Source organism: Myripristis murdjan, chromosome 7 (genome assembly GCF_902150065.1).
Source record: "Myripristis murdjan chromosome 7, fMyrMur1.1, whole genome shotgun sequence".
NCBI lineage: Eukaryota > Metazoa > Chordata > Actinopteri > Holocentriformes > Holocentridae > Myripristis > Myripristis murdjan.
This window is the reverse complement of record NC_043986.1, coordinates 28,952,334-28,964,591: the sequence shown is the minus strand read 5'-3', so window position 1 is coordinate 28,964,591 and position 12,258 is coordinate 28,952,334. Positions and strand designations below refer to the sequence as shown.

Below are 12,258 nucleotides of genomic sequence, written 5' to 3'. Positions count from 1 at the left end.
TCACAAACACTCTGGAGGAGGCAGGTGTATCACTGTCCAAATTTACCGTCAAGAGACGTTTGTGAGAAAATAAATAGAGAGAGTAAACAGCAAGGTGCCAACCACTGGTGTCACTCAAGAAAAGGATGGCCAGATTACACTTTGCAAAAAACATCTAAAAAGCCTGCCTGATTCTGAAACAAGGTTCTTTGGACAGATGAAATGAAGATTAACTTGTTATAGAATGATGGGAAGAGAAAAGTGTGGAGAATCAAAGGAACAGCTCATCTGTCCAGCATGGTGGAGGCAGTGTTATGGCATGGGCATGTATGGCTGTGTAACTGGCTCACTGGTGTTTATTGATGATTGGTGACGACTGATTGAAGTAGCAGGATGAATTCTGATGTTTATAGGGCTATACTATCTGCTCAGATTCAGCCAAATGCCTCAAAACTGATAGGACGGCGCCTCACAGTGCAGATGGACAATGACCCAAAACATACTGCAAAAGCAACCCAAGAGTTACTGAAAGCAAGAAGTGGAATATCCTTCAATGGTCAAGTCAGTCCCCAGACCTCAACCCAGCTGAGCTGCTTTTCACCTGCTGAACCAAACTGAAGGCCAAAAGAACCACAAACAAGCAGCAGCTGAAGGAGCTGCAGTGAAGGCTTGGCAGAGCAACTCAAGAGAGGAAACTCAGAATTTGGTGATGTTGTCCATGGCTTCCAGACTTCAGGCAGTCAAAAACTGTAAAGGATTTTCCTCCAAATATTGAATATAATATTTATAGCTATGCATGTTATGTATAGTTTGTCCAATTACTTTTGAGCCTCTGAAAATGGGGTGACAATGTATAAAACTGGCTGTAATTCCTAAAAGGTTAATGCCATATTTTTGTTAAACCCCTTAAATTAAAGCTGAAATCTGCACTTCAATCACATCTTGATTACTCTTTTTCAAATCCACTGTGGTGAGTGCAAGGGCAAAATTATGAATACTGGGTCACTGGTCACTGTCCCAATACTTATGGACCTGACTGTATATACATGGGTGGTTTGTTTGAGGCATTGTGGTGTAGAAGTTGTTGTAAAAGTAGCTGCATAAGTAGGCTAGTAGCATAAGAAAAGCCTTTCAGCGTGTTTAACCCGTAAGGTGGAACTGGATAAGCAGGAGTTTCTCTGCACACAACAGCATTCTGTAGATGACTGCATGACACCAGATGAAGATAACTGGGTAACAATAAGGTCTTTAAACCCTGTCTTTAAACAATGGTGAGGTTAACTGCAGGGGTGAAAGACCAAATTTTGTTGAGCTTTAAGGATTGCTAAAAACAGTATCTGAGGGACAAGGCAGTAAGGACAGATCAGGGTGGACGTGTGTGTGTTTCCAGTTAATAGTTGTTTTAAAAAGAATTATGCATTTTGGGGGCAAGTCTTGAGGCAGCACCTGTCACTTGGGACTAACCCATGGTGGAGCTGCCCAGTGGGTTAAGGTCATGCCTGACAGAGGGGCAAGGAGAGCAAGGGAGAGAGAAAAGAAAGAAAATATGAAGGGATGTAGGAATAAGACATGGGTCTTGAATTCCAAGGTGATTTATGAAATTCAGCCACCATTCCCTTCATGTGTTTAGGCCTGCAGCTTGTAGGTGCTTGAAGGGAAACACATTCTTCCCTCAATATTCATATGCATTTATGTCTTTAAAACTCTAATGGCCCAGGCTGAGTGCTTGCTGTAGTGTTGGTAATCTGAAGAGAAGCAAAGCAAGGTCCATTTCTAGATAATACATATACAATATGGTAAATGTCTGCCTCCAGTGTTACCTATTATCAATATGTGATGTTCAGTACAATCCAGGAGTTATTTTTGCAACGAGTTATTGGTATTTTCCTTTTTTGGTTTATTAATTTCCGTCAAACTGCCTCAACTATTTCTGTTTCACTTAGAAATTTCGCATCTTTTGCTTGAGTCACCTAAGAAATCCAAAGGAACACAGCTTGAACATGCACAGTCACGGTACTGTAATGTACCGTGACTGTGCAATGTAATGTACCTATAATGTGGTGGTTGGATCACTCTTTATAAAAAGAAACAGTCTGATGCAGCTCTTTACAGTTCCCCACATTTGATCAGCTTCACAACAACAACACTTCCTTGTTACTGACTCACATGTGACTGAGCTAACCAATCAGAGGCTAGAAGGGCCTACTTAGGTAAATGTGAGTAAAACCACTGAGGTAGATTCAGGATATTATTTTAACTGTTTCAAATATCACTCATTCATTCATTTTCTAAATCGCTTATCCTCACAAGGGTAACGGGAGGTTGCTGGAGCCTATCCCAGTGCACATTGGGCGGAAGGCAGTGAAACACCCTGGACAGGTCGCCAGTCCATCGCAGGGCAGACAGACAAACACTGACATTCACACACACAGTCACAATTTAGCTTCTCTAATTCACCTAACCTGCATGTCTTTGGACGGTGGGAGGAAACCCACGCAGACATGGGGAGAACATGCAAACTCCACACACAAAGGACCCTGGATGGGAATCGAACCCAGGACCTTCTTACTGTGAGGCGAGAGTGCTAACCACTGCACCACCGTGGCGCCCTGTTTCAAATATGCTGATGTAAATATTCAAACATGCAAATATGTAAGTAATTGTCTAAACATAAACATGTAAATAGTTAACTTAGTAAACATTATGAATATACATATATATTTTAAATTAACTCAGATATGAATTAACTTAACTTCTATATGAATTACTTCTACACCTTACAGTACTTTGCAACCACAAACTACTTAGGGAGGTCTGTCTAATTTACTTGATATGTTTCATATTGTTAGTTTGACAATATCCCTGAAAAACACAAGGGTCCTGCTCCTTCTGTCAACAGAAAGAGCATGACAGTCCTGCAGGACAGCAGAACAAAGAAATTCAATCAGGTGACCCGAGGTTCTTAACGTCATTTGCAGTTGAAGTCTTTCTCGTGCTCATGTTTTGACAACTAAAATGCAACTGAGACAGCTTTGTCTATGGATATTCTCATTTATCCAGGTCATCGTTCTCTTTGGGTAAATTGAATCATAGGCAACTGGACTTGTATTTGTCTTTCCTAAGACAAATACAATCCTAATGATTTCTGTTAGATCAGTAAATCCAATAAATATTAAATCAGCTTCAGTCTAATCTTTTGGGGTTTAGCCTTTTTTGGGTATTTTACACACCTTTTAGTTTTATGGGGATAGACTGAGCTGTTTAACATTGGCGAGTGTTTGGTATCCTTTTTTGAAGGATTCCTTGCGCTACACAGCAAATTATATACAAGTACGTGGTCACAACATATACATATTCCAACTAAAATAACTAATGGCAGTAAAAATAAAATAAAATAAAATAAAATAGAATCAAATAAAATAATTTTATAATCATTGTGACATTACAATTCAGCCATAAATTGATTTTTTTTTTTTTTTTTTTTTTTTTTTTTTTTTTTTTACATTTAAACACTATGGTCTGAAAGATCTGCCATCTCTGATGTATTTTTTTTTTTTTTTTTTTTTCTGTATTGCTTAGCTAAGCCAACATCTACACAACAGTGCCATCCAACACCAGACAGACTAATTGCAAGGTTAAGCTACTTTGGTTTTAGAAATGTTTGCTCTTCTCAACAAGATTTCACCATTTTCTCTTGAGTTGTTGTCACTCGTTTTTCCCCCTGTTTTTTCTTTCATACCACTGAACTTGCACAGGAAGTCTGGAAGCCTTGGACAACATCACCAAATCCTGAGTTTCCTCTCTTGAGTTGCTCTGCCAAGCCTTTACTGCAGCTGCTGCTTGTTTGTGGTTCTTTTGGCCTTCAGTTTGGTCTTCAGCAGGTGAAAAGTGGTTTTGAGGCAATTGGCTGAATGTGAGAAGATACTAAAGCCCTATAAATTCATTCATTTCATTCAATTCATTTTTTTGTTTTTTCAGCCTAATGGTTGCCTCATTCACCTGCATAGACACCTCTTTGGATCGCATCTTGAGGGTTCTGATAAACAGATGCAAGTGCAAATACGTGGAGTGAACTCCAGACCTATTATTTTCCTAATTTGTCATGGAATAATGAGGGAATAGGCCATTCCTGGCCATGAAACCAGTGTCCAGTTACTTTTGAGCCTCTGAAAATGGGAATGACAATTTATAAAACTGGCAGCAATTCCTAAATGGTCAAATCCACTGTGGTGGTGTACAAGGGAAAAATTATCATTCTTGTGTCACTGTCCAAACATGCAAAGATTTTCTACCCGGAAATAGCTTGAAATAAACATTGCGATTCCTACTATTAGGGTTAGGGTTAGGGTTGTTTGTTGGATTGGAAGGAAAGGTTTTTGTTCAGTCAGATCTCTGATGGATTGCTATACAGTCATATGAAAAAGTTTGGGAACCCCTCTCAGCCTGCATAATAATTGACTCTGCTTTCACCCCAAAAAATATAAAAGTGGTATGTCTTTCATTTACCAGGAACGTCTAAGCACTGGGGTGTTTTCCAAACAAAGATTTTTAGTGAAGCAGTATTTAGTTGTATTAAATTAAATCAAATGTGAAAAACTGGCTGTGCAAAAATATGGGTACCCTTGTGAATTTGCTGATTTGACTGCATGTAACAGCTTGTAAAACCAATGACTTGAAACACCAAATAGGTTGGATTAGCTCATTAAGCCTTGAATTTCATAGACAGGTCTGTCCAATCATGAGAAAAGGTATTTAAGGTGCCTAAATGGAAGTTGCACTTCTCTTTGACTCTCTGCTGAAGTGAGAAAGAATGGTATCATCAAAGCAGCTCTCAAACGATCTGAAAATGAAGATCGTTCATTATCATGGTTTAAGGGAAGGCTACAAGAAACTTTCACAAAGGTTTAGGTCTATTTCGACTGTAAGGAATGTTGTCAGGAGATGGAAGGCCACAGGCACAATTGAAGTTAAACCGAGGTCCGGCAGACCAAGAAAAATACAATAGCGGCATAGGCAGAGGATTGTGAGAATGGTTACAGACAACCCCCAGATCACCTCCAAAGACCTGCAACAACATCTGGCTGCAGATGGTGTATCTGTACATCATTCCACAATTCAACGCAATTTGCACAAAAAATATCTATACGGCCGGGTGATGAGAAGGAAGCCCTTTCTGCGCCCATGCCACAGGTATAGTCGCTTGGAGTATGCAAAAGCTAATTTAGACCAGCTAGATTAATTTTGGAAAAAAGTGCTTTGGACTGATGAGACAAAAATTAAGAGTTATTTGGTAACACAAAGCACTTTGCATGGCGAAAGAAGAACTCTGCATTCCAAGAAAAACACCTGCTACCTACTGTGAAATTTGGTGAGAGGCTGTTATTTTTGCAAAAGGAGGCTCAACTAAGTACTGATGTCATTTTTCTGTTGTGGCGCCCAAATATATGCACTAGTCTAATCTTGTTATGATGCCTATTGCATATTTCCTCTTAATCCAATAAAGAAAACATCATTGCTGAAATACTCCTGTTTCACTAAGGTATGTCATATATGAAAAGGAAGTTGCTTCTTTGAAGTACCAGCTAAAGGTGAACAAAAATCCAAAAAATTAAGAGCGGTTCCCAAACTTTTTCATATGACCGTATCTCCAAGTTTATGACTCTTCTGTGTAATTTGTCTGTTTGAGGCCGCAACAAGTGACATTTGTGTTTTTTGATACTTGATACTCTTGGATGTTCCACATGTACCATCTGAAAATTTGATATGTTTATCTACAGAATGTGCACTTTCAGAAAAGTTCTGAATGGAACCAGTAGCTCCATGTAATCCAGAGAATACTCAAATTGATAGAGCAGTCCTTTAGGATTTGTATGGCTATGACGGGCCTTGCTTTTTTTCTTTTTTTTTTTTACAGGTTGTTTCATTTTGTGTCATGTCAAGGAACGAGCTTATAAACTGTAGACTTAATGCACCTTTAAGGAATTAGACCTCTGTGGTATTAACTGATCATTGACTGTGGAGGTTATTCCACAAAGCAGGACTAAAAGGTTAGCCAGATAACAGTGGGAAAGATTATGCTGGTGATAGTGATATGAATCTGTAAAACAAAACTTTAATTTTAGCCTGAGGATTATGATCCAGTCATCCGTGCTGTCTACTAATAAAAAAAAAAAAATCATAAAATATCTTTCAGATATGTTTTCTGTTTGACCATCTAATCCCTATCTGTGGAATACCTCACTTGTAAGTCTCATCGTTGGATTTGCTGTGTACAAATGCCCGTTGAAGTAATTCAATGTTGCTCCAAAAAATACAATACAAAACAATAAAACAGGAAGATAGAGAAACAGTGAGTCATGAATATAGAACTCGGATTTATTTAGGATTGTTTGGTGGTACACATTCAATAACCTTCAACAAATCTGGTAGTACAAGTCAGCCTTTTCCATTTGTTGTTCAGAATAAGAAGGAAAGAAAAGTCGGATATAAACACTGCTTCCTAACCTTAGTGGAGAACCCATTTTTCCCGTAGAAAGGGAGAAGAGAAATAGAAACAAAAAGGAAATCCCATAGAATGGGTTGCCACTGTAGGAGTGTTGTGTATGGCTGCTTTTGGTGGTGTCAAAACACTAAACAAGATGGCAGACAATAGAGCACTTATTGCAGAACAGAGCAGACAAAGTTATAGTTGTAACATTATATGGGTGTCTTTCATATCTGTTATCAACTTGAAGTGACCAGCATGGCATCTGAAGCTCCATAATCCAAATCTGTGCACTGCTGCTGCCATCGTGTGTGTAATGATTGTTGCCTTGGGAGGATTCTCCGTCTTGACACTACAAGTATGCTCTTGTCTACATGATAGAGAACCAGCAACTAAAAGACAGCCAGGCTGACTGATTAGAGGAAGAGTGAACAGACTCACATCTCTGCTGCTGAACATTTTTGGTATTGAAATCTCTCCTTATATTTCACTGTATTCTCTAACTTTCTGAGACTTTATATGGTGCTGAAGAGGGAAGCAGATGTCAAAGGGAACTGTACTATTACATGGATCTGCCGGCTGTGATCGTTACGTGTTCACTGATTTCAACCTGAGCATATTCTAACTGTGGAACATGTGGAGGACAGACAACTGCTGTGTTTAGTAGCGTCTTGAGCGGCTGACGCTGTAGCTGCTCCTGCTGCTGATTCCAGCGCCGCTGCTGCTGCCCATGGTCATACCACCACCGATGATGCCCATGTCCATTCCACTGCCACCACCTGATGAGAATGAGATGGTTTCAGATGAGATTAGATGGCAAGAATTCTGACCAATAAAACATTTAAAAGTTATCTGATCATTTCAGTAGTCATCATCACACTTACCAGTGCTTGAGCTCTGGACATGAATGGTGGCAGATCCACCACCAGAGGCAATTCTGCACAGAGGTACAGAAATTTGTTTTAATAGATATTCAGGTTGATACCAAGCCAATATTAGTACCTCCATGGGTTTATTCTTTCTTAACTTAGCTCAAAAACTGGCTCAAGAGTTTACCTGGTCTCCTCTCCTTCCAGCAGTTTCTTGTAAGTGGCGATCTCAATGTCCAGGGCCAGCTTGACGTTCATGAGTTCCTGGTACTCACGGACCTGGCGGGCCATGTCCTGCTTGGCTCTCTGCAGGGCCTCCTCCAGGTCTCTGATGCGGAGCTTGGCGTCCTTCACAGCCAGCTCACCCCGCTCCTCAGCCTCTGCGATCTGGGCCTCCAGGTTTACGCGCTGCAAGATTGAAAAGATATTTTATTTTAAAATGAATGAATATGTTGAAAAAAATTAATGTACGTTTAACATATTCAGCTGAAGGTGCAGTGATTGCTTTAGTTACTACTGAAGGAAAAGTCAATTACTGATGTAGCTGCAGGCTTACCTGTCCCTTGACTGCATCAATCTCATTCTGGATGCGGCTGATCATACGATTCAGCTCAGCAATCTCAGCCTTGGTATTGCGAAGGTCATCTCCATATTGGCCTGCAGAGGTCTGCATCTCCTGGAACTGAATGGAGAAGACCAGTCGTTATTGAAGATCTCTGAACATTAAATTGCTCCTCTCAGAAGCTCTATGTCCAGCTTATTTAAAATGAGTGACTGATAATTTCATGGAATGCCATTGCAATTTTATTTGAAGTTGCAAGGTGTGTGTGTTTGTGTATTGCACTGGGTTTATGGATGACCAATGATATGCGTGAGAACACAGCATCTCTCCACACACCTTCTGCTGGTACCAGGATTCAGCCTCGGCACGGCTGTTTTTGGCAATGTCCTCATACTGAGCGCGCACTTCAGCCACGATGGCGTCCATGTCCAGGTTACGGCTGTTGTCCATCTCCACAATGACTGAGGTGTCCTTGATCTGGCCCTGGAGCTCACGCAGTTCCTGAGATGATCAAAGAGAGAGAGGGAGATGAGGTAGAGCGATAGAATAAATCACTAGTAAATGGAATCACGACTCTGAAATTTAGAGCAAAAAGACAGACCATGCAGAGAGCTGGAATAAAGTCATTTTTTTCTCCTTACCGCCTCATAAACAGCCCTGAGGAAGTTAATTTCATCCTGAAGGGCATCAACCTTGGCCTCCAGCTCAACCTTGTTCATGTAGGCACCATCTACATCCTGGAAGGGAAGGCAAGGTGAGAGATTTCATGTCATTGACAACATAATGAAATGACAGGCACTGAGTGGGCTATTCAGTTCTAATGCGGTTCTACTAAAATTCACTCACCTTCTTGAGGAGCACAAACTCGTTCTCCACAGCAGCACGCTTGTTGATTTCATTTTCATATCTGAAAGAGGAGAAGTTGAACAATGAGCTGGAGACCTCCTGTGTGTGTTTGTGTGCTAGCCCTGCTCTTGTGTCACATAGATGAAACATTTGAAAGAAGGAAGCCTCCAACGATATCTGTGGGTGATGTTACTGCTGTGTCTTGTATGGTTCATGCTGTGAACTCACTTGTTCTTGAAGTCTTCCACCAGGCCCTGCATGTTTTTAAGCTCTCCCTCCAGCTTGATCTTCTCATTGCCGAGCCCGTCCAGCTGTCTGCGCAGGTTGGTGATGTAAGCCTCGAACATGCCGTCGATGTTGGAGCTGGTGGTGGTCTGGTCCTGCAGCAGGCTCCACTTGGTCTCCAGCATTTTGTTCTGCTGCTCCAAGAAACGCACCTGTATACAGGAAGTGACATCATTTGGCAGGTTTAGATCCAATGTAAAGCACTGGAAAGAACCTGAATTTGTACAGTAATGTGTGTGGTGTATTTTGAGAAATGTTGGATATGTTTGTTTTCACTGCAAAAACTCTGTGATAGTGAAATTATCAAATATGAATGCAGACTAATTTACTTTTAGTTTGTTTTGTTTGGAGCAGTATTTGTTCCAGTGAGATCATTTTTTTGAAGAAACACACTTCAGCTCCTGCTAGGAGACAGAAAACATCTTCAATTCAAGATACAGCCAGAGGAGAGTAAAGTGAAATCAACACTAAACAAACAGGGGTTTAGACCCCACCCTCAGTTTGGGGTAGGTACTTTATCCACAAAACTTGAATGGAGAATAATCATTGAACTGTTTTGTGTGGACATTTGGGTAGTACAAAATATAATCATGTGTGTGGTTAGTTGTTACAGTGATGGACATTTAGGGCAGTAATGTGTGTCTCACTTGAGAAGCGAGAATTTATGTTGTCCTGTGGCTGCTGACTGAAAGTAGCAAATAAACGTTAAACGTTTCCACAAATGGGAATGTGAAATTTAGCCTGGTGCAATGGCCACAGTTCTGTATTCGTCTCAATGATTTGCAGAAAACTAGCTACAACTCCAACCATACTGTTTGTTGATTTAAATTTGAAAGTCTTTTCGACTCAAATTCAAGTTCTGTGGCCTTAACAGTGCTTACGTTAAGGTAAGGTCTGCAGTGCCACATTTCAGCCTTTACCCAGAGCGTGTTAAACTTCTTGCTCATCTCTCCCTGAGAGAGAAAGGTCCCTCATTTTCACAGAGCCCATAAGCTCTGAAGAACCAGGGCCAGTATTTACACATTAAATTGCAGGGAAAGTGCATCTGAAATGAAAACTACATCGTACCCCTTCACATTTAGGTTAAATAATTAAAAGATTATTGCTGCTATGGGGATGCTGATAACCTGATCCCTGTCTTCCCCTCACGCAGAGAGAGCAGCGGTCACTGGAAACGGCCGGGCTACAATTTCATATATCAACTTGTTTACGTCTCACTCTACAAAGAAGAGGCTTGGAGAAACCCACTTCTGATCAAAGAGAAATCCTCCAGCAGAGGCCTGCCTTCAGTTTCACTGTTGTGCCTGGTCTTTACACAAAAAGTGTCCATGTGAGGTGATTGTAAAAGCTGCTGTTGAGGCATGTTTTATTTCAACAGTGTGCTCAGTATCCAGTTACTGTGTAAAATTAATGAACTCAGTGCACTCTGGACAGAGAGACACTGCAATCACTTTTTATCCCCAATGCTTTATTTTCTTCCATTCGTTCATCCCTAAATGTAATCCTAACAATTTTACATCTAATGTGTTAAAATATTCTGTACTGGAATTCCAAATGACTTTACATAACATTCTGCATGATATGATTGACATGATTGTAATGAAACTCTTTGAACTTCTATCAGCTGACTTGAGTCATAAACCTGTCAGAGCTGGAGCAGACAGACAGGGGTCACTGACCTTGTCGATGAAGGAGGCGAAGCGGTTGTTGAGGGTCTTGATCTGTTCCTTCTCCTGGGTGCGGACAGTCTGGATGGTGGGGTCGATCTCCAGGTTGAGGGGGGCCAGCAGGCTCTGGTTGACGGTGACCGCTGTGATGGGAGGAGGAACAAAGCCACCTGCACCTCCACCAAGGCCAAAGCCTGCGCCAGCACCAGCACCTCCACCAAGGCCAAAGCCTGCACCAGCACCTCCACCAAAGCCTCCTCCATACACTGAGAGAGCGCCTGCACCATAGCCTCCACCAGCCTTAACACTTCTCGAGCTGATTGTGCGGCTCATTGTCGGGGCGGTATAGGACCGACTGGAGAAAGATTGTCTTCCAATGCTGGACTGACCCATACCACTGCTGAATCCACCACTGAGGCTTCCTCCAACAATGCTAACTCTAGTTGACATGGTGAAATTGCTTCTTGTGTCCCTCTGTAGAGATGAACAGGAGAAAAGAAAGGGAGCAGAAAGAGAGAGGCAGAGAGGCTCAGCAGATCAGTGGAGCTCACACAAAGGAGAGTCAGGTCCCTCTGAGTACCCTCTCCCTGTCCACCGCAGGATTTTATCTATCTCTGTTTGAGGGGGAGGTTTCACCCAGCTCCACCTCCTCTCCCCCTCCCTCTTGACCTGCCCCCCTCCACCTGGCCACTCAGAGGCTGTCCTGCAGGCAGGTAGGGAGGCTCTGAGCAGTCCAGCTGGTCAGACAGGTAGCAGTGCCACCACCTGTAAAGTGATCTGGTCCGGCCAGCACACCCAGGCACTCACAGAGGAATGGCATCAGGGCCTGGGGCAGCAAAGGGAGGAAAGTCATGCTGGCAAATACTTTTACATACATGTCTGGGGGCTTTTTCTGGGGTGGGGTGGAGAGGGTTCCATTGTTATCTACTGCTTATTCTACCTAGATAAATGAAATGTTCAAGAGAATAAGATACCTCTTACAGCTTTAAAAATGATGGAGATTGGTATTGATCATGTTGCTTTTCATGCTTTTTCTCACTCCATTTGTGTCATGCAGCTTAAACCCTGTTATGACCTGGCATTAACATCCATCATGACTGTTGTGATCGCAAGGTGACACCTCTAAGTCCAGCCAGCACACCCAGGCACTCGCAGAAGAATGGCATCAGGGCCTGGGGCAGTCTTATGCAATCAAATACTTTTACATACATGTCTGGGGGCTTTCACCAGGGTGGAGTTGGGTGGATAAAAGGGTTCCATTGTTATGTACTGCTTGTACTTACTAGATAAATGTAATGTTAAAGAGAACAGAATACTTCAAAAAATAAAGCTTCAGTGAGGATGGAGATTGGTATTGATCATTTTGCTTTTCATACTTTTTCTCACACCAATAGTATCATCAACTTACTTACAATAATTTGTGTTTGCATGCAAGAAAATACAAAATATTTGACAACAGAATAATTTAAGAGTCTTTGATAGTGCTATGGTAGCCATGGCTGGTTTTGTAACAATAAGCCTCCTGGAGTAACCAAGATTTAATTGAAGCATGGGCTTTCATCTTTA

The 12,258-nt window shown here is 41.6% G+C and overlaps 1 protein-coding gene across 1 annotated transcript; it reads right to left on the bottom strand.

The window, feature by feature from the left end:
* Positions 1-7,515: 7,515 nt before the first annotated feature.
* LOC115361459 (keratin, type II cytoskeletal 8-like) lies at positions 7,516-11,142 on the bottom strand. The gene is made up of 7 exons (XM_030054828.1): positions 10,705-11,142; positions 8,969-9,177; positions 8,741-8,801; positions 8,536-8,631; positions 8,231-8,395; positions 7,889-8,014; positions 7,516-7,740 (listed from the first exon to the last, which is right to left on the bottom strand). Exons 1-7 carry the CDS (start codon positions 11,140-11,142, stop codon positions 7,516-7,518), a joined length of 1,320 nt encoding a protein of 439 aa, XP_029910688.1.
* Positions 11,143-12,258: the final 1,116 nt, after the last annotated feature.

Excerpts from the sequence above, each read along its gene's own strand:
- LOC115361459 (XM_030054828.1), bottom strand. The coding sequence starts at position 11,142 with ATGTCAACTAGAGTTAGCATTGTTGGAGGAAGCCTCAGTGGTGGATTC. Across the intron at positions 8,632-8,740 it reads AGTTTGTGCTCCTCAAGAAG|GATGTAGATGGTGCCTACAT; the intron begins GTGAGTGAATTT and ends CTTCCCTTCCAG. Across the intron at positions 8,015-8,230 it reads AATCCTGGTACCAGCAGAAG|TTCCAGGAGATGCAGACCTC; the intron begins GTGTGTGGAGAG and ends TTCTCCATTCAG.